The following is a 22666-nucleotide window of genomic DNA, read 5'->3' as shown; positions in this document are numbered from 1 at the left end:
ACAGAATACAGTCAAGCTTTTATTGGCCAGGAATATCAAGCGACGTCACAAGGTTTTATCGTTCATGCGATATTGGTCAGAAAACAGTACCGAAGGCTAAAGTTCAGAAGGTACCTCTTGGTGAGATGCCAATCATCGATGCTCCATTTCAACGGGTTGCTGTTGATTTGGTTGGGCCAATTTCGCCTGTTTCAGAAAAAGGAAACCGTTACATCTTGACAGTAGTTGATTATGCTACACGTTACCCTGAAGCAGTTGCTTTGCCAAGAATAGAGAAAGAAAATGTTGCAGAAGCATTGCTAGACATATTCTCTAGAGTAGGTTTTCCTTCTGAAACCTTAAGGGACAGAGGTAGACAATTTACGTCGCAACTTATGGAAGAAGTATGCAGGCTCGTGTCCCTTAAACAGTTGTTTACGACACCTTACAACCCGAAATGTAATGGCCTTTGTGAGAGAATGAATAGAATTCTCAAAAGTATGTTAAAGAAAATGTGTCAAGAGAGACCCAAAGACTGGGATCGATATATGTCTGCTGTATTATTCGCATACAGGGAAGTCCCACAAGCCAGCACAGGATTTTCCCCATTTGAATTGTTATATGGTAGAACAGTAAGAGGTCCAATGTAGGCACTGAAGGAACTTTGGACATAATTCGAAGTTCCAGAAACAAGGAACACGTATGAATACGTGCTAGATCTACGAAACAGACTAGAAGAAACGTGCAGAATTGCAGGGGAGAGACTCAGCAATGCACAAGTGGAATACAAACATCATTATGAAAAAAGGCGAGAGCACGAAGTCTCGAGCAAGGAGACAACGTTTTAGTCCTCCTGCCTACATCTCACAACAAACTCATGTTGCAGTGGAAGGGTCCATTTGAAGTAGCTGAAGTTGTAAACATATTTGATTATAAAGTGAAGATAGGCGATAGAGTAGGTGTTTACCACATAAACTTTTTGAAGAAATATAAGGAGAGAGAAGATAATGTCTGTGCAAGTGTAGCAGTTATAGAAGCAGAGAATGAAAGTGAAACTTGTGTAGTTGACGATGAGAGTTCACTGAACTTAGTAAACACCAGTGGTAAAGAGACATACAGAGATGTTTGTGTAAATGAGCAGTTGTTTAGAGAGCAGAAAGCTGAAGCGTATGCTCTGCTTGAAGAATTTAAAGATATATTCACTGATGTACCAGGGACAACTGACCTTGAAGAACACAAGATTATTTTGACTGATGAGAGACCGATACGTGTAAGAGGGTACACTATACCATACGCAAAGAGAAAAGACGTTGAAGACGAAGTTAAAAGCTGGAGTCATAGAACCAGCAAATTCAGATAACAACTCCCCGGTTGTTCTTGTGAAGAAGAAAGATAATACAAACCGCTTTTGTACAGACTTCAGAATGATGAGAAAGTTGTTGGCTGGCATCAAAGATGCAGATAATTATGTCGACGATATACTTGGACACACTATAACCTGGGAGAGACACGTAATGATGTTGAGAAATTTATTCACGGGAAGCAAGACTGACAGTAAAGCCATCAAAATGTATGATTGGATTTGGTAGTATTTCGTTTACTGGCCACGTTGTAGGTGACGGCATGATGCAAATGGAGGACGATAAGTTGGACAAGATACGTAGTGCTGAGAGACCAGAAATAAAGAAGCAACTTAGGTCATTCCTTGGTTTGGCGGGATACTATAGGAAATTCATCGGGTCCTTCGCAGAGATCGCCGCCCCTTTGACAGACCTTACGAAGAAAGGTCAACCAAACAAAATAGTCTGGAGGTCAGACCATGAAACCGCCTTCAGGACAATGAAGCAATTATTGACTCGTGCGCCGATATTACGTTTGCCAGACTTCTCCAAACCGTTTGTCTTGCAGTGTGATGCTTCGGATACTGGGGTTGGAGCAGCCCTTCTACAAAGGTTCGATGACGGATTGTTTCCTATTGCATATGCAAGCAAGAAGCTTTTGAAACGGGAGAAGAACTACTCAGTAATAGAGAGGGAATGCCTAGCTATGGTTTTTGGAATTAAGAAATTCCGCAAGTACTTGTATCGACAACAGTTTGAACTGCAAACTGATCACGCACCTTTGACCTACATTCAAAAATGTAAAGTTGAAAGCGGTCGCATTATGAGATGGGCCTTGTTCTTGCAGAACTACAACTTCCGAACTGAGGCTGTCAAAGGAACAGACAACGTCTGTGCAGATTACCTGAGTATACTGGATACCTGAAGGGTTAGTGTCGAATTATTCTTTGTATTTGGAAAACAGTTGAGTGTTTTCTTGAGGGGGGGGGGGGGCGCTGTCAGAATAATTCGTTGTTGCTTGTAGTAAAACGGCATTAAACCATAAATTGTAAATTTATACTGTATGCTAGCTTAAACAGCAGTTTAAAACAACTTTATCTATACGCTATATTGTACGGCTTGTTAAACCTAGTTGATAAAATAATCACTGCAGTATAGAAAGAGAGAGAGAGTGGGCAAAATAAATAGGTGTTGATAGGTACATGGAATTTACACAATTTTATGAGAGTTTATCAGTTTTGGTCGCGCTTTAGCGAGAGAAAGACGCATGTTATACATGCAGTAATTTTAATGTTGTTTAGAGTCAATTGGTGGCTCGATTTTTGAAGGAAATATTTGTTTCTTGATTTATTTTTTGGAGATTGGTGGCGTACATTTTATTGTACATAATTGTTGACTTGCTCGGCGAATATTTTTGTTGTTTGGTTGTTTAATTGTGGTTTTGTTATGAAGTTGATACTTGGTTGTTGACGGTTGGAATTGTTGGTACTTTTGTGAATTTGAAGTTTATGATTTGGTTGGTTGTTTGAATTTGTGTGTTGATGGGTTCTTTTGAGTTTTAGAGGTGTATAAATTGATTTTCTGCAGTTTGGTGGTGTATCGTTCGAATATATATTTTGCTCTGAGTTTTGCAGATTAATTGTTTGGTTTTGAATGGTTATTGGTTGAAGCTTGTGCTGGCCGAGCATAAGTATTGAAATACTTGCAATATTTTGTATATCATATGTACCTGCGTACATGTGATAAAGCTTGAGGAAAAGCGGTGCAAATTTAGTTATATTTGTAGACAGAATGTTTGTGGTGTGTATTTGATCTAGGTGTAAATAGTACGTCACCATGCTTAAGTATATAATGTATATACATTGAAAAATAGACAGAAGAACTACAAAAAAATACACACACGAAAATATATAGGGAAACAATTGTGCTAGTTTCCAAGGTAAAGATTAGCCATAGTCAGACGGTGCACACTACCTCCCTAACCGTTGGTAACGCCTCGCACCGGCCACCATCAAATCCTGACAGTGATCATGAGACTGAATATTTTACGACACGGAGGCGAACGTGTTAAACAAACAGCTCTAGCTATAATTTGCATCTATAAATACACATGTTTAGTTGATATACATGTGTATATACATATGGATAATCCTCGTTTGAACAGATATATGGTTGGATGATTTCTTTGAAAGTTGTTATTTCTGCTGTTTTTATTTTTATACAGTTCTAAAATTTCAACATTGAAATCATCATCAATATAACAAATAGATGAAATAAACTCTTGCCACCCAAAACTGTTTTTCTGAGCTGAATTTTCGCTCTTACAAATGCTCTTTTAACGTGGTTGCTCAATTAGGATGATGCACGTTGTATTATAATAAAAGAGTCGTTTTCATTCAGAAACCATGTGCTAATGTTATTTCCAGGCAGTACATATCAATTTGATAAAATCAATCACTAGCAGCAAAGGCTCATCTTTCTTAATTTCAGAAAAAAAAACTTGTATTCTTTCGACATTAAATGAGTAATTTTGTGACCATATATTATAGATGATGAAAGTAAACCCTTCAAAATGAGGATGGACAAAGTCTTTGACTTGAGAGATGATGTGGAAACTAAGAAAAAAGAAAAGGCATTTAAGTCTGGTAAGACATATAAGTTTTAATCAGGTTTTATTATTCCTAAGCTCTGTTCTGTTCATACATATAGAAAAAAGACAACAATCTCCGGAAACAATGAACTCACCACTCGCCATCGATACCACACGAGATAATGCAGCCAACCCGATAGTTGACACTGTAATTGCACATTTATTTGACGTAGAGCTTCAATTACCTATCAACAAGATATATACTTTAATATAATGACTTTAATGTCAACTCCGTAAAAGTAGTTCGAAACTCATAAAAGACTGTAGTTTTGTTATACAACATGGAGGAATCCCATTTACTTATATCCCCGAAGTGTTTACACTTTACAAATAGAGTCACCGTCTTTAATGTCCTCCAGTGTATCAAAATGTGGTCTGAACACGAGTAATTGACCATTATTTTATGGCCTATGCAAACTGCCATAAATTAGTACAAACGGCATAGTTCACAAAGTTACGATTGTATTTAACGATCAATCACATTTCAGTAACATTTCCAATTATTCTATATTTTGTCAGAGATCTACTTAAGGAATTTAATTACCACTTCGTAGAGATAGACCCCTATAAGAAATGAGTATTCTATCTGTTTAGGTAACATTAACTTTGTTCCGGATGAGTTGTAAGTATTGATGGATGGTCTGGCGTCAATCGTCAATCGTCCTGTGCTCTGTTGCAATAGTTTCTCTTCTGAAACTCCTGATCAGAAAGATACCAAACATGATCAGTATTGCCCTTGCATAGATCTCTATCAAATAATTTTCAATTATTTAAGTTGCCTTAAAAGTGTTGATTTTTTTTCTCATGATCCGCTCATTGGATCTTCACCAAGCTTTGTATGTATCATCATTATAGAGAGTATAATCTGTAACTAAAAAAAGGAAAGTGACACTGCTTACAAAATGTTAGGAGAATTCATATGATAGTAAAACGCAAAGGTGTATAATTCCGGTTAATTTATTAAAGGACAAGGAAAGGCATATATAGAGAATAACAGGCTACTGTCTTTTGATATCAATGTTATCAGGTCGAGGCTGATATGGGCTGGAAGGGGTGAGGGATCTTTGTAGCACCTGTCATGATCCGCAATGCTTGGATTTGAACCTTGTCTAATGCTTGTTGGTTAGTTTTGGCAGTAATGGACCAGGCAAATGAGCTATACTTAAAATGGGGTATCACAGTTTCCTGATATATTGTCTCGAGTATGCGCTTATTTATACCCCGCGCTCATTATTATAGCAAGTTTAAGCATCACGACAAGCTTCTAATTGGCCTTTCCTTCTGCTTGACTAATTTGGGGTCTCAAGGTTAGCAGTTTTTTCAAAGGTCACTCCAAGGTATTTTGCTTCGTCTGCTTCAGTCCATGAAGTATTTCCCATGTTGATTTTAATTGTCCTCTGCTTTGACCAAAGGGAGAATAGTGTTGTAGATAATGTCTGTGTATTGATATAGACACACAAATCTTCTGAGCCCAAGCTGAAAGGTTGTTGAATGGCTTTTTACATCCTGTGTATGGCTGTTGTGGCATGTTTTCCCTTACAGGTCGTCAGCGTATTAATAATAGTTATAAAAGATAATGTATTGTTGTAAACATATATATTCTAAAACAACATACTCGTTTTAGAAATAAGTATCTAACGACTTAAAATGGCAAGCAAGTTGTTGAAGTGTCGATACCGCCACAGAACAGGCAGTACGCTAATTGAACTTAGGATAGTTTGGTTTTAAATGTTTTATGACTTGCAACTCTAAGTCAAAATAATGTAACTTACTTCTGGTTTTATGAGACAGTATATAATATAATAGTTATAACGTATCATTAGGCTTAGCTTTAGCTTCACCTACCCTATTTTTTAGCATGTTACCGGTAACAAAGATTTTTTAGCCTAATGCAATATACTTTTTTTTTTGCTAAACTGATTGACAAGATTATGTTCAACTGTATAAAATTTTATCTTTAACTGCACTAGACTGAAGGTAAAATATAACTGAAGTCTTGAGAATATTTCAAATAATCGAGACGCTTTAACGTTAATACTCTTACATCTAGTTATGAGAAAAGGACATTCGAATTTAAAGGAAACTTCTACAATTTAAGCAATTAATATTTTAAGAGATTTAACATTTGAAAGATAGGGCAATAAAAGATTGTATTATGCGTTTAAGGTTACCCGTTTGACAGTCAAACTTTGTCCCGACCATAACGTTCTATTTTCCTTGAAAAGATCCAAATATCAAATTGGAACGAAGATATCGAATGTACGGCACTGTTTAAGGATTTTCCAAAAGAAGGAAAACAAGCAAAGAAACGATAAACTAGAAAAATTATATAATCTACCCATATCAGGACACTGACAATCGTATTTCACATGACTCCATGTTCGATCTCTGTTGGTCACTGACAGAATTGCACCATGAGAAACCCCGTTATAATACACAATGTTTAAATAAGAAAGAATATGTCTACCATGGGAACATGAGTCTTACGCCATCTATTTTTAAGATGATATTAGAAAGCTAAAGCGCATACTAGTAAAGTTATCAACAACACCGACTTCTTTGGGTCATAGTGACACCGAAATGCACTTAACAGTTTAGTTTAATATCCGTGTTTTACTTTTTTCTTTCAATATAAAATATCTTATTTACTTCAAACCTACTTAAAAGGACAGAGGTATAGAGACTTGAGATTGTAGCAGCTAAAACATAGAATTACACGAAATACAATAAATTGCTACGGTTCAATTATTTTTGAGTTAGCCCTGGTAACATTACCTCCTTTGCAACAGTAATTTTTTGTTAAGGGTTTGATGAATATTTTATGTCTTCAAACTTGAACATATTATAAGAAATCATAGAAAGAACACAAAAATTGGACAGCTAATGAAATATGTGTATTATTCTAAAAAACAAATTTCCAGTTGATTGATTGCTGTTTAAATTTCCTTATAGGATCAAAATTAAGGAGTCACACTTCTTGACAGCGTAGCGCCTTTAAAATTTCACCATTATGTGAGAATTGTTGCACATCTTCGTTTTGATGCATTTGCAGCACGGTGCGAGTACTGAAATTTTGAATGACAATCTTAAACAACGTTTTCAATTTTGAAAATTGTTTATTTTCACTTCTTTACAAATAGAATTGTTTTTGTAAGGGGAACAACTTTTTTGAAATGAAAACGAGACAGTACGGAACACAACGGGAAATGTGTATTAAATGACTAGAATGTCTGTAAAGGCCTTGTTCCTTGCAAAACATTGTAAATCTCATTTTCACAATTTATAATTCACTTTTTTTGATTAATCATTTCTGTTTCATGAAAGTTATTAAACTATGCACATTTGCTTACAATAGTTGTTTCCCTTTGATTTGATTGCAAATAACAAGCTGTCAAAAATGTGTATGGTGGACAAATAGAAAAAAAATCAATGACAAACATACACATCTTTTAATTTTAGGACTCGTTTTTCTATTTAGGTGTTATATGCAATACTTTACAGTTTGACATTTACAAACTTTGAACATAATATTATAATGAATTTCATGAAAAAGACATGATTTTCCCATAAAAAAAGATATCATGAACCCTAAAGTGAACGTCTCACAATTGTCTTTAAATGGGCAATATCTTTACCAAACAGATCGGTCAAATACATGATTAAACGCATTGTCCTTTACAGCTCCAAACATCAAGTATTCACAAGAAGTTATTCCCCTTTAAAGTAGAATTCCATTTGTAAAGTAAAAAAATCAGTTTTCTAAAATTTCTGGAACAGTTGATCAGTCAGTATTATATGAAATTTCAGTACTCGCAAATGCACTAAAACGAAGATGTACAACATTTCTTTAAAAAGGATAGATTTTAAAGACACTGAACTGTCCAAAAGTGATGTCCCTTATCGTGGTCCCGTTACGGGAATTCAAGCTTCTACCATTAAACTGACATTGGAATTTCAGAATTATGTACTTATTTAATAAGTTGTGCAATTTTCATGTAAAACAACGTTTTCTTTTTATGACTTTATGATGTTCCAATTTCAAGACTTCAAATATTCATCAAATCCGTATAAAGGTGCATTGATAGAACTACAAACTAGCTTGACTGTCCAGTCTCAATTGTTCAATCACGATTAGTCAATCAGTAGAGTCAATCAATAGACTTCAGACTGCGTGCACAATTTTTTTCTAAAACTGATATAATAAAATAAAGCCGAATGCTTAGTTTCAAATATAAACATTGCCTGCTGTTCTTTCTTTATTATAAACGTGTTGAAGTTCTCATAGACTACATATTTCAAGGCATCTGTAAAGTCCCTTAAATATTTTAAAATTGGTTTTCAAACGTACGGAATCATGTTAAGATGTAACGAAGTTAATGAATATATAATAGAGAGTATGAGATTTCAACCTTCGCCTTCCATTTCAACGTCTTTTGCGAAGTTAACGTATGAAGTTGAAGTTCGATTAAAATTCCTTGAGATTTCAAACTTTAGAATGAACCTTACTTCTTTTAATCCGCGCTTTTAATTTATCCGTAATTATGATCGTTTTTCTCGTGCATTTTGATATCAATTGTCCGAAAGGGCATGCCTTTTACAAGAGGTTTTATAAAAACATTTCAGCTAATATAATCATCACATGGATATTCATCACATGGATATTAGTGCAATTAGGATAAAAAAAGAAAATAAATAAAATGAAACAATGTGAACAATGTAAAAACTTGTTGGTATTGCTTCGAACATTTAGGTTTTATATGAAATGGTGTCAATATACAATAATCGATTGTAAATCATACATGAGAAGAAATAAATATGATAATCATTTCAACGTATTCTATTGTTGATGGTGTTCTTGAAAGATAATACTGGTAATATTTTGTAAACAAAAACACGAGACACCAACTATTATACTTTGAAGTTAAGTTTAATATATGCGATAAAGCAAATACAAAAGTCATGACCATAAAATATAAAGGACAGATACATCCGTCATGCTGTTGACTAGTATTTCATAGTTTTTCTTAAAGGTTTTTTTTTACTTTAAATTGGTAATTTGTACATATAGTTTTCTAAAAGTCTCGTTGATAACATGAGCCAATATACCCAATTTATGAATACATTTAACAAGCGATTTGAAACAAATGTAAGATACTCTCGTGATATCATACGTTTTGGCACCATGACACTCTGTAAGACTCTGTATAATGCCAAACTCTCAGACACTATTTCAAAAGTAAAGAATGTGCAGATCAAGGAATTTTGGTTAGAGGGACACCAACTTTAAAGAGAGAGTCACCCATTTCAGGGGTGTGGGGTGGGGAGGTGGGGGGGGGGGGGGGGTGGTCACACCGAGTTTCAAGACCGATTTTCTTTGTAAAATGTTAGAAGAGGGGGATTGACCCGCAATGCCCCTGAGTCAGGCTCTTGGTCCGTACATGTAAAGAATGGAGTTATCCCATACGGCTAACAGGAAACTTCTCGCATCATGGTATCTGAAATAGATCTGAAATTGTCTGATACTTCAGCAGAATTTTCCGCCTTACTAGTACCATTTTATGTTTATAGTTAAAACGCAATTGTCGTATTAAGTGTCCGACAGAAACGGATTGATTTTATTTGGAAGTGAAAATAAAATGTTCCGTCAAATGATAATCGCGCGTTATTATTCATTTTACAAGTAAAATGACCGTCATGCCATGTGCCTCCATCCAGATTTCAGTCTTTGATGCAGAGTATGTGGGCAGAGTAGATGAAAAAAGACTGAAGTTTTGACTTTCGTGATATCACAACTCCTGACGTTCAAAACTTCACTTCATACGACAAAAAGGCCCATGTGGTATAATCGATACCGCCTGGGGACACAAATATGCCGTAGAAGTTAAAGTTTGAACAAAATCTCAAAGTTTCTCAACATCAGTTATTAACTTCATACTTCCAGGTTCAATTTAATGTATTTAGTTAAAATCATTAGCCATACACAATTTCATTATTCTTATACTTATTTATAGTGTTTTGCATCAAATTTAGTCTAATTATACATATGGATAATTTAATACCTTAATAAGCAGAAATCCTGAAATTAAGCTTTTTATTTCACATAGTAATAAAGAGAAGTCTTAGGCTTACTTGATATTATATGGAAAACTTTAGTAGCAACGTCTGATATAAATAAAATACACGCATATCGGTGACGTTTTAACCCAAATATATATGAGAGACATTGAAGGGGAAGGCGAATGTTGAAATCTCAAACTCTCTAATAACAGATGCATTACTACATTATAACTAGGTATGGAATAATCATTTTTGAACTAAAGATGTATGACTGTAATTTGTCTGACTGTATGCATTAAGAAAGAATGCCATGAATTTAAATTAGTTGATAAATTAGTTAAGATTATTGTCAAAGCGTGTATGTGGTCCTTTATTGTGCTGGGGTATGTCCATTCATACTGACGGCACCGTGACCATCAAATAATTTGAGAATAACGCTCCGATGTCTCGATGTAAGTAACTTTAAATTTTGGTTAGTTAAATAGCCTATAAGCACACGTTCATACAGAAAGAGATACATGTATCATTAATATCACAACGAATTTCCGATATCTTAGCTACATACCTATATGAAAAAGTTTACTTTTAAAAATGTTCTATAAACGTGGTTGTCCAATCTTGCCAAGAAACGTGGCTTATTATTAACGAGAGGTTTCAGTCCTGAAAAAGCGCCAGAGTATTTCCCAGGGAGTAGCAGTCTTGGAAGAGCTTCCATTCCAATTTCAATATTAGCAGACTGAAGTTTATTTCTTTCACTTTCTAAAGAAACTTTTTTCTTACATGAGAATGGTTATTATTTTGCGACTATATATTATAATTGTTGACAGTCACTTGTTCGAAATAATTCCTGTCAATTAGATAAAATCACTCATTCAAAATTTACCACACAACAAAGGCTTGTTTATTTCACTTTCAAAGAAACTTGATTTCTTTCATGAAAAGAATTATAATTTGTGACTATATATCATAGAGGATGACAGTCGATCATTTAAAACCTTTACAGAACAAGACTTAGTGATAGACTTTCATCAAGATGAGAAAACTAAGAAAAGAGAAAAAAGTTCAGTAGATGGTAAGACATATAAGTTTTAATTATGTGCTAATGTGATATAATGATAAAGCTCTGTTCTAAAATAAATGAGTAGATTCGCCGGAAACAGTGAGATCAGCAAACTGGTACAACACGAGGTAATACAGGCAACCTGGAAGTTGACACTGTACTAAAGTATATAGCAGACGGAGTGCTTTAAATACCTACCAACAAGATATGTTCTTTATTAATATGAATATGGAAAAAACTTACGCTTACAATTATTATATAAGCATAATTGCTCAATCGCTCTGATACACGTTTCATTATGATTAAATAACTGTATTCATTCTGAAAAAAAAAATGCTCACCTCAGACGAACTTTGATTTTTCAACATGAGAAGAGTAATTTTGTGACACTATATTATAGATTTTCCAGGTCACTCGTTTGGTACTACGAAGAACCCATTGGAATACTTGCAAGATGATGAGAAAACTAAGCAAAGGAAACAGAAATCGATATATGGTCGGATATATGGTAAGTTTTAATCATGTGCCATAATAATTAAGCTCTGTTCTCTTGTTTTATGTTATCATTAATATCACAACAAATTTCCGATATCTCTGCTACATATGTGAAAAAGTTTACTTTTAAAAATGTTCTATAAACATGGGTGTTCAATCTTGCGGAGAAACATGAATTATAATTAAAGAGAGGTTTCAATTCTGAAAGAAAAAAACGCTATAGTATTTCCCAGGGAGTACCAGTCAGTGTGATAAATGCACCTATTCCAATTTCAATATTAGCAAAGGCTTATTTCTTTCACTTTCTAAATAAACCTTTTTTTTACATGATAAATAGAGAATAACAGGTTAGTGCCGTAGATGAGAAAGTTTATATGGCGAGGTGAAGGAGGTTATCGGTTGAACCGAAGGCGAACCTGATAACGTCCGGAGCCGAGCCGGATAAACTTTCTCCATCTTAGGCACTAACCTATTATTCTATTTATCTTGTCATTACTTCATTTTCCGATATTTGGCACTTTATTTTACAAAAAAGGTGTGCGACAACCGCTTTAATGACGTCATATTTGTAATGACGTCACTTATATAATGACGTAATTACCGACAAAATCGCAATAACATCTTCGTTTTTTAATAAAAACTCATTATTTGACCACTCAGTTTCTTAGTTTGGACATTTCCAACACAATGGTGATGGTTTCAATGCAAAATTTCTTATGACAACAATATCGATCATAAGGTCACATGATCAACTGACCGTATATCACTAGTCACGTGTCAACTAACGGTATATCAAGAAAGATATACGGCACCCTGATATCTGGTCGAAAATACTGCATGTGACAGGATAAGAGTTATTATTTTGTGACTATATATTATATTTACAGACCGAGTGGTAAACGTGTTTAGTGTTCCTATGGAACCTAAGGAAAGAGAAAAAAGTTCAGTATATGGTAAGAGATATAAGTTTTAATCAAGAGTTATGATGGTTAAGCTCTGATCTAAAAAAGAAAAAAAAGAAAAAAAGAACACACACACACACAAACAGAGATTCATAGATTCGCCGGAAACAGTGAGCTCAGCAAACTGATACAACATGAGATAATTCAGTCAACCTGTAAGTTGACACTGTAGTGGAGCATAAAGCAGACGGAGTGCTTCAAATACCTACCAACAAGATATGTTCTTTATCAATATAAATATAAAACAGCTCACGCTTACATTTGATTTATAAACATGGCTGCTCAAACGTTCGGATAAACGTTTCATTATCCTTACATTGTAAATAACCGTTACGGTTTTCATTCTGAAAAAGTGTTATATTATCTCTTGTATCATAGCTAGGTGATTTTTCTTAACAAATTTGGTGCAGGTAATTCGTCTACACTTGAGTACAGGATGTGGTAACTAAAAGTGTGCAGGTATTTAATACCCGCACGCTAGTTACCGCACTGTTGGATAAGAAAGTATGCCAGCTTGTCTGAAACAATAGAAAGCGAAGTGTATTTTATTCATTTTATGCTCTAGCATTGGTTTATTTTTTCTGGACTTTACACATTTGTAAAGCAAGGATTTTAAGTACTCACTGAACTGCTGTATATGGCAATGTGGAACGCCTACAACTACCATATATGGATGGCTATGGTACAAAACAGAAAGAACATTAAAACTCTCGGGTAAACGATTTATACTGTATTGAAGCATATAGCAGACGGAGTGCTTCAAATACCTACCAACAACATATGTACTTTATTAATATGAATATGGAAAAAACTTACGCTTACAATTATTTTATAAGCATGGTTGCTCAATCGCTCTGATACACGTTTCATTATGATTAAATAACTGTATTCATTCTGAAAAAAATGCTCACCTCAGAAGAACTTTTATTTTTCAACATGAGAAGAGTAATTTTTGTGACTATATATTATAGATCCTGGAAGTCGCTCGTTTGGTACTACGAAGAACCCATTGGAATACTTGCAAGATGATGAGAAAACTAGGCAAGGGAAACAGAAATCGATATATGGTCGGATATATGGTAAGTTTTAATCATGTGCCATATTAATTAAGCTCTGTTCTCTTGTTATATGTTATCATTAATATCACAACAAATTTCCGATATCTCAGCTACATATATGAAAAAGTTAATTTTTAAAAATGTTCTATAAACATGGTTGTTCAATCTTGCAGAGAAACGTGAATTATAATTAAAGAGAGGTTTCAATTCTGAAAAAAAAAACGCTATAGTATTTCCCAGGGAGTACCAGTCAGTGTGATAAATGCACCTATACCAATTTCAATATTAGCAAAGGCTTATTTCTTTCACTTTCTAAATAAACATTTTTTCTTACATGATAAATAGAGAATAACAGGTTAGTGCCGTAGATGAGAAAGCTTATTTGGCGAGGTGAAGGAGGTTATCGGGTGAGCCGAAGGCGAACCTGATAACGTACGGAGCCGAGCCAGATAAACTTTCTCCATCTTAGGCACTAATCTATTATTCTATTTATCTTGTCATTACTTCATTTTCCGATATTTGGCAATTTATTTTACAAAAAAGGTGTGCGACAACCGCTTTAATGACGTCATATTTGTAATGACGTCACTTATATAATGACGTAATTACCGACAAAATCGCAATAACATCTTCGTTTTTTAATAAAAACTCATTATTTGACCATTCAGTTTCTTAGTTTGGACATTTCCAACACAATGGTGATGGCTTCAATGCAAAATTTCTTATGACAACAATATCGATCATAAGGTCACATGATCAACTGACCGTATATCACTGGTCACGTGTCAACTAACGGTATATCAAGAAAGATATACGGCACCCTGATATCTGGTCGAAAATACTGCATGTGACAGGATAAGAGTTATTATTTTGTGTCTATATATTATATTTACAGACCGAGTGGCAAACGTGTTTAGTGTTCCTATGGAACCTAAGGAAAGAGAAAAATGTTCAGTATATGGTAAGAGATATAAGTTTAAATCATGTGTTATGATGGTTAAGCTCTGATCTTAAAAACAAAAAAAAAAAGAACAAAAGAACACAAAAACAGAGATTCATAGATTTACCGGAAACAGTGAGGTCAGCAAACTGATACAACATGAGATAATTCAGTCAACCTGTAAGTTGACACTGTAGTGGAGCATAAAGCAGACGGAGTGCTTTAAATACCTACCAACAAAATATGTTCTTTATCAATATAAATATAAAAAAGCTCACGCTTACATTTGTTTTATAAACATGGTTGCTCAAACGTTCGAATAAATGTTTCATTATCCTTACATTGTAAATAACCGTTACGGTTTTCATTCTGAAAAAGTGTTATTATATTATCTCTTGTATCATAGCTAGGTGATTTTTCTTAACAAATTTGGTGCAGGTAATTCGTATACACTTGAGTACAGGGTGTGGTAACTAAAAGTGTGCAGGTATTTAATACCCGCACGCTAGTTACCGCACTGTTGGATAAGAAAGTATGCCAGCTTGTCTGAAACAATAGACAACGAAGTGTATTTTATTGATTTTCTGCTCTAGCATTGGTTTATTTTACCTGGGCTTTACACATTTGTAAAGCAAGGATTTTAAGTACTCACTGAACTGCTGTATATGGCAATGTGAAACGCCTACAACTACCATATATGGATGGCTATGATACAAAACAGAAAGAACATTAAAACTCTCGGGTAAACGATTTATACTGTAGTGAAGCATATAGCAGACGGAGTGCTTCAAATACCTACCAACAACATATGTACTTTATTAATATGAATATGGAAAAAACTTACGCTTACAATTATTTTATAAGTATGGTTGCTCAATCGCTCTGATACACGTTTCATTATGATTAAATAACTGTATTCATTCTGAAAAAAATGCTCACCTCAGAAGAACTTGTATTTTTCAACATGAGAAGAGTAATTTTTGTGACTATATATTATAGATCCTGGAAGTCGCTCGTTTGGTACTACGAAGAACCCATTGGAATACTTGCAAGATGATGAGAAAACTAAGCAAGGGAAACAGAAATCGACATATGGTCGGATATATTGTAAGTTTTAATCATGTGCCATAATAATTAAGCTCTGTTCTCTTGTTATATGTTATCATTAATATCACAACAAAATTTCCGATATCTCAGCTACATATATGAAAAAGTTTACTTTTAAAAATGTTCTATAAACATGGTTGTTCAATCTTGCAGAGAAACGTGAATTATTATTAAAGAGAGGTTTCAATTCTGAAAAAAAAACGCTATAGTATTTCCCAGGGAGTACCAGTCAGTGTGATAAATGCACCTATACCAATTTCAATATTAGGAAAGGCTTATTTCTTTCACTTTCTAAATAAACCTTTTTTCTTACATGATAAATAGAGAATAACAGGTTAGTGCCGTAGATGAGAAAGCTTATTTGGCGAGGTGAAGGAGGTTATCGGGTGAGCCGAAGGCGAACCTGATAACGTACGGAGCCGAGCCAGATAAACTTTCTCCATCTTAGGCACTAACCTATTATTCTATTTATCTTGTCATTACTTCATTTTCCGATATTTGGCAATTTATTTTACAAAAAAGGTGTGCGACAACCGCTTTAATGACGTCATATTTGTAATGACGTCACTTATATAATGACGTAATTACCGACAAAATCGCAGTAACATCTTCGTTGTTTAATAAAAACTCATTATTTGACAACTCAGTTTCTTAGTTTGGACATTTCCAACACAATGGTGATGGTTTCAATGCAAAATTTCTTATGACAACAATATCGATCATAAGGTCACATGATCAACTGACCGTATATCACTGGTCACGTGTCAACTAACGGTATATCAAGAAAGATATACGGCACCCTGATATCTGGTCGAAAATACTGCATGTGACAGGATAAGAGTTATTATTTTGTGACTATATATTATATTTACAGACCGAGTGGTAAACGTGTTTAGTGTTCCTATGGAACCTAAGGAAAGAGAAAAAAAAAGTTCAGTATATGGTTAGAGATATAAGTTTTAATCATGTGTTATGATGGTTAAGCTCTGATCTAAAAAAAAAAACAAAACAAAAAAAAAACACACACAAAAAAAAAATAACAGAGATTCATAGATTCGCCGGAAACAGTGAGCTCAGCAAACTGATACAACATGAGATAATTCAGTCAACCTGTAAGTTGACACTGTAGTGGAGCATAAAGCAGACGGAGTGCTTCAAATACCTACCAACAAGATATGTTCTTTATCAATATAAATATAAAAAAGCTCACGCTTACATTTGTTTTATAAACATGGTTGCTCAAACGTTCGGATAAACGTTTCATTATCGTTACATTGTAAATAACCGTTACGGTTTTCATTCTGGAAAAGTGTTATATTATCTCTTGTATCATAGCTAGGTGATTTTTCTTAACAAACTTGGTGCAGGTAATTCGTCTACACTTGAGTACAGGGTGTGGTAACTAAAAGTGTGCAGGTATTTAATACCCGCACGCTAGTTACCGCACTGTTGGATAAGAAAGTATGCCAGCTTGTCTGAAACAATAGACAGCGAAGTGTATTTTATTGATTTTCTTTAACGGAATGCTTCAAATGTCTGTCAACAAGTTATATTTTAGTTCTTTATAACAATTATTATAGATGTGAAAAATTTTGTAGATTCATTAAAAGTAACACGAAATATATACAAGAAAAGCTAAATTCATATAAACTGAACTAAAACAAGTTGAAAATAACAGTAACTCTGAGACCACTTTACCCAGCTTATTAAAACCATATTTATAGCCACCTTTATTTCCAGGGTCAATTGACTAAAAGCCGAGGCCACAGTGTCCTGAAAATTGAAATTGAAAACTATTTCTGCTCAGTAAATTTAGAATCATGTGATTTACAACATTCGCAGTTTATAGCATGACAGGGGTTATAATGCAGATGAGTCTGTTGCTTTTAGCTTCACTAGATTAATGGTCGAGATCAAAGGACCTTTATAACCGTTTCCGCTCAATTACTTGAGAACAAACTGACACACTATCTTCAAACTTAGGCTTACATATGAGATTACTCTATTCTTTAGTGCTATAGTAGGTCGAAGTTTAACGTCATTGTGATCATGGGACTGAATCTTGGACAACAAACCACTGGGGCAGACGTGTTTTACAAACAGATTTTGCAACTGTTTGTGTAGGTATAACACATGGTGTTTAGTGTTATAACATCTGCAGAATACCGAGGGATTGCAACAACGTATCCAGAGGGATCCGGCAGATGTTATAACACAAAACAAACTTGCGTTAACGGTATTCTAGCATGAAACGTAAAAAGGCAGTTTCTCGGTTTAACGTGATCGAACTCGGTCTTCTCCCCAGCGTTGTTATAGATGCGAGTTTTAGTTATTCATTCCCACATATTTAGTGACGGCCATTTTGAACAAAAGCTGCGAACACGCGTAGTGAAATACATCTTTGATTTTATGTGAAATGGATGGCTGTCAGCAGGTGTTGGTTAATATGCATGTTTCATATCTGTTGCCTGTTTACACTCACCTAGAAAATATTGGTGCAGTATTATAATGTTCCAATTTTTGAGATACAAACAAGCCATGTCATCAGCCTTCGTGCTTGTGCGAGTGACTGCCAAGCCTTGGCAAAAACATCCATGAGGTCGGAGGGTAATGCAGTGGATTCACGATCAACGAAGAGGCTTTACTGACACATTGAAAGATGAGACTGCAGTGTAACGGATAATTTTGGAACTACTTCATACACGCATGTTCTTATCTTTACACTTATTCGAGGTGGATCACTCAGTTAGTGACGACGTTATTCATTAACCAGGTACTTGTCCATATAATGCAATTTTTGTTCATAGTCACGGCAATTAAACTCAACATGTATGGCTTTGTAAAAATGCTGCTAGATCTCCAAATCTTTCAAAGCACTTTGTTTGACAGAAATTTTGATTTTATTCTATATTTTTTTAATCGCAGTTAGAACCATGATAGTGGCTAAGGGTCCGGTAACCGGACATTTGCAGCCGTAGTCTAGAAGTCCACTAGACAAACCGTAGAGGGCTGTCTTGAGGTTCGGTAATCAATATGCATACGGAAAACGGTATTTACAAAGATGAGACTTCGTTGTTCAAATACACCATAAGTGTCAGGAAACAGTAGGCTGGTAAATTACTAATATGGTACGAAATAGTAAAAGTAAATAGATGACCGGACCTCCAGACTCTATGTCTAGATGTCAGGTTACCGGACCCCTAGCCACTTCCTAGGAATTATCAGAAGGATTAATTTGCTGGTAGAACGTAGCTTGTTGAATTTCTCAATTTACATATCTGGTCTGCTTATGTGACTTGCTATGTCTATTTTTGTCACTTATACAAAAGGCTGCACTTCGATGGCTTGCCATATTAAATATTTAACTGCCGAATTCTCCAATACCAGTGGTACACCTAGACCTGGGAGTATGTTTAATTCGGAGTATTTCCAACATAAAAAGCTCAAACAGAATTTCAGAATTTTCAGAATCTCGGTTTGGTTGATGAAAAAATACATCAGATTAATAAAGAAAATTTATATGATGTGTCAGATAAGGGATCAGATGAACATGAACAGATTTAAAATAAATGAAGATGTTCTCGTTGAATGGCATAAAACAACACATATAATCTGTAAATTAGTTTTGAACAGCGTTATATTTAAAATTTTCATTTTGACATTTACCTGGAATCTTTTCAAGATTGTTAATTTACTCTTTTTAATATCTAGAAATATAAAAGATTATTATTTGAATTTTTGATTAATTATATAACACAGTTTACATTATGAGGCACAACTTATCAAATTATTATGAGCATACTGAAACATAAATTGATGTTTGCTAGTTCACTTTATAGACTCCTCTGGCGAATAGGGAAATCAGCATGATTTATCTTGTCCTATTTTATGTAAAAACAACTATCATACTGAATAACTCTACCTAAATAACAGACCGTTCCATTATTAAAGTAAAGAAACATCGCTGACCTCGAAACCGAATTATAACAAGAATGATGTCAAGGCTGTATGACACATGCTACATGAACAGATTTGTTAGGATGCTTGATAGAATAAAATATGAACCAAAAGAACAATCTCCAAACAGTCTGACTTAAGAATACCCAATAATAATTGCTTGTGATAATAATGATGATGGAAAGTGTGCTAAATCCATATTGAATTGGATAGGACTTTGGAAACTATATCAAATAATTTTGAAGTTGTAACAAGGTTAAGTTAAAAAGGGCATAATTCAAAAAATAATATTTGGACATGAAAATCCCGACAATATGCGCATATCCTGATAATATGCTCATGTTTAGATCATGCTGGCGACATGTCCACAGTTTCAGTTGAATTGTGTAGAATCTGTAGGAGGAGTTAAACTGTTAAGTGTTATATGCATTCCGGAATCATCGACACATGGGCCATCAAAATGACATTCTAGGTACTTGGTATAAAATTCAAAAATGACTGTGACGATTTCAAAACATAATTTATTCGTTCCTATTTCTCTGCAATCCGTGATAGTAATAAACATCAAATATAACAAATTACATTTTACGGTTTTTCTTCTCCATTTTGTGTTGAAAATATCGGCAATCTAGAATGCCGTGTTGTAATTCTCCAAGTGCATGTATATATTTGAGAAATTTATGTTATCAAACCAAATACAGTTTAACTTCTGCTGCTTTGAGGTATAGTTTTAGGTCAAATTTCAATGAAAATACTGATTATATTTATTGGGAATACATAAAAGTGCCAATTATAGATTTGACATTTGACAATGAATATTAGATTGACTTTGAACGCTCTAACAGACATTCTTGGAGATTTTGAGATGTAATATTTTATTGAAACGAGCACATTTTTTTTTCGAAAATGTCAGCCATCTTGGATGCCATATTGAATTTTTCCTTAGTAACCAATAGGAGAGAGTTCTGCTTAGTAGAAAATACTGCACATACGTTGTTGTTGCCTAGTTGGTTGATAGATAACAAATTAATCTCAAAATAAAATGAAAGTAATGAAAATAATATAACTCAAAAAACATTTTTTTTCAATTAAATTACAGGTTTGACCTTAAATGTGACCTTGACTTTGAACCATCGATATCCTATTTTGACAGAAATTTTAAACTGACTTAATCATTGTATGATATTTGAAAAAAGTTAATGTTTAATAATTTTTGGGAAGAGGATCCATTTTGATTAATATTCATATCTGACAAAACCGGCGGCCATCTTGGACGCCATCTTGGATTTCTCGGCCAGCACTTACTTGAAAAAAATATTCTTGTCAGAATCACACAGACATTTGCCAACATTCTTTTGTTATACTTTTGTGACCACCTACCCATTGAAATAGGCTCTTTTGTGGCTAAAGTCACCCTACTGAGAAAAGCTATCTGAAGAACCAAAATATTTGTTTATTCTTTATGCCAAAGTATTCATTAAGTATACGCATGTAAAAATACTTCAATCCTTGTTTAACGTGTCATTTTGTATAACAGCTTGTGGAGATTGTATAACGCTATGGAGATAACACTTTACCCAGTTGCGTACAAATTAACTTGTTAACTATAGGTGCGAACAGCTTTTAATTAGAAACATCAAACGTCACTTGATCTGTTGACTCAGATTTCAGTCAAAGACGATCAAAGATGTATTTGTCAAGTAAAGAAAAATACCAAAAAGAATTTTTGACGTAAATCGCAACATCCAACAGACATGACTAGAAATAGGTATTACAAAATGTAACGAGTAAATGCAATTAGTATGGTAAACATTTTATTTAAGTCCTAAATACGAGGGGAGGTCAAAAAGTTCGTAGAACTCGGGGTTTATGTTAGAGGTAGGCTGATGGTTTCAATATTATTTTTCAGTATAATCCCCTTTTTCCTCAACGCACTTGCCCCACTTTTTTTTTAAGCAGTCTATGCATTTAAAATAAAATTCTTCTGTTTTGTCCTCAAACCAAGCCTCTGTGGCAACCATCATCACCTTGAAATCTCGTTCCACGCAAGTGCGACTTAAAATTTCGAAACAGAAACATCACTTGGGATCAGGTATGGACTGTAAGGAGGGTGATTCATTTGTTCGAACTTGCACTCACGAAAAGCCGCTTGTGCAAGTCATGATTTTTTCCCTTTAATAGCAGCCCTTACTGTTTGATAAGATCTGCATAGTAGGTCCAAGTGATTTTTATAATCTATTAATATCACTCCTTTAGAGTCTCAATATACAGTGGCCATTAATTTGCCAGCTGATGGTTGAGTATGAAATTACTTAGGTGGGGGTGAGCCAGGGCGCTTCCATTGCTTTTATTCTTTTTTAGTGTCTGGATCCCAATGGTGAATCCATGTTTCATCTCCTGTTACGTGACGAGTGTGAAAGTTTTCTGGATTTGCATTGTAAATTTCCAGAAGCTCTTGACTTGATTCCAACATTTGCTGTCGATCCTGCATGTTCAGGTTTCGGGGGACCCCTCTTACAGAAATCTTTGACATCCCCAGATGTTCATGGATTATAGTGCAAACACTTCCATGGGAAATGCGACACTCTCTAGCAAGTTCATCGTCTTTGATCCGACGATCATTCATTACAAGACCCTCAACACGACCAACCATCTTCTTACTGATGGCATTAGCAGGCCGACCTGACCGTGTCAATCCTCCAAAAAGCTTCGTCCACGTTTAAATTATGCTGGCCACTGTGGAATACTGCGGGCTACTATCACCATTCACATCGGCCATGCAGCGATGGATTTCTCTGGCCTTTGGTCCCTTTTAAGGAAGAACTTAATTACAGCTCTAAACTCAACATTCTGATTTTCAATCTTTGCCTATGGGTCAGGTTTTTCAACTGTCAAGCAAGAGTGGAAATTGTCGGTGTTGACTTCAAGACTGTTAATCCTTAACTAACAATTGTGTATACTGCGCAAAGATGAAAAAATGAATTTTGAGTTGTATCAATACATGATTAGTTCTACGAACTAACTAGTATTGACCTTCCCTCGTACTAAAAAAATTCTGTGC

At 34.6% G+C, this 22666-nt stretch overlaps 1 protein-coding gene and 1 long non-coding RNA gene across 2 annotated transcripts in view; both read left to right on the top strand.

The window, feature by feature from the left end:
* Nucleotides 1–11118, top strand: part of LOC123540986 (uncharacterized) — a 29417-nt gene extending 18299 nt beyond the window's left edge. The window contains exon 7 of the mRNA XM_053525772.1: nt 11030–11118. Coding sequence (XP_053381747.1) covers nt 11030–11118 — 89 coding nt within the window. The remainder of the gene's footprint in view (nt 1–11029) is intronic.
* Nucleotides 11119–11495: 377 nt separating this feature from the next.
* LOC128549244 (uncharacterized) lies at nt 11496–13884 on the top strand. Its single transcript, XR_008367539.1, has 3 exons — nt 11496–11594; nt 12469–12534; nt 13515–13884. It is a non-coding gene; the product is annotated as an uncharacterized LOC128549244 (long non-coding RNA).
* Nucleotides 13885–22666: the final 8782 nt, after the last annotated feature.

The sequence above is a fragment of the Mercenaria mercenaria genome, chromosome 16 (genome assembly GCF_021730395.1).
Source record: "Mercenaria mercenaria strain notata chromosome 16, MADL_Memer_1, whole genome shotgun sequence".
NCBI classification, from domain to species: Eukaryota; Metazoa; Mollusca; class Bivalvia; order Venerida; family Veneridae; genus Mercenaria; species Mercenaria mercenaria.
The sequence above is the reverse complement of the archived record's forward strand: the minus strand, read 5'-3'. Positions and strand labels throughout refer to the sequence as shown.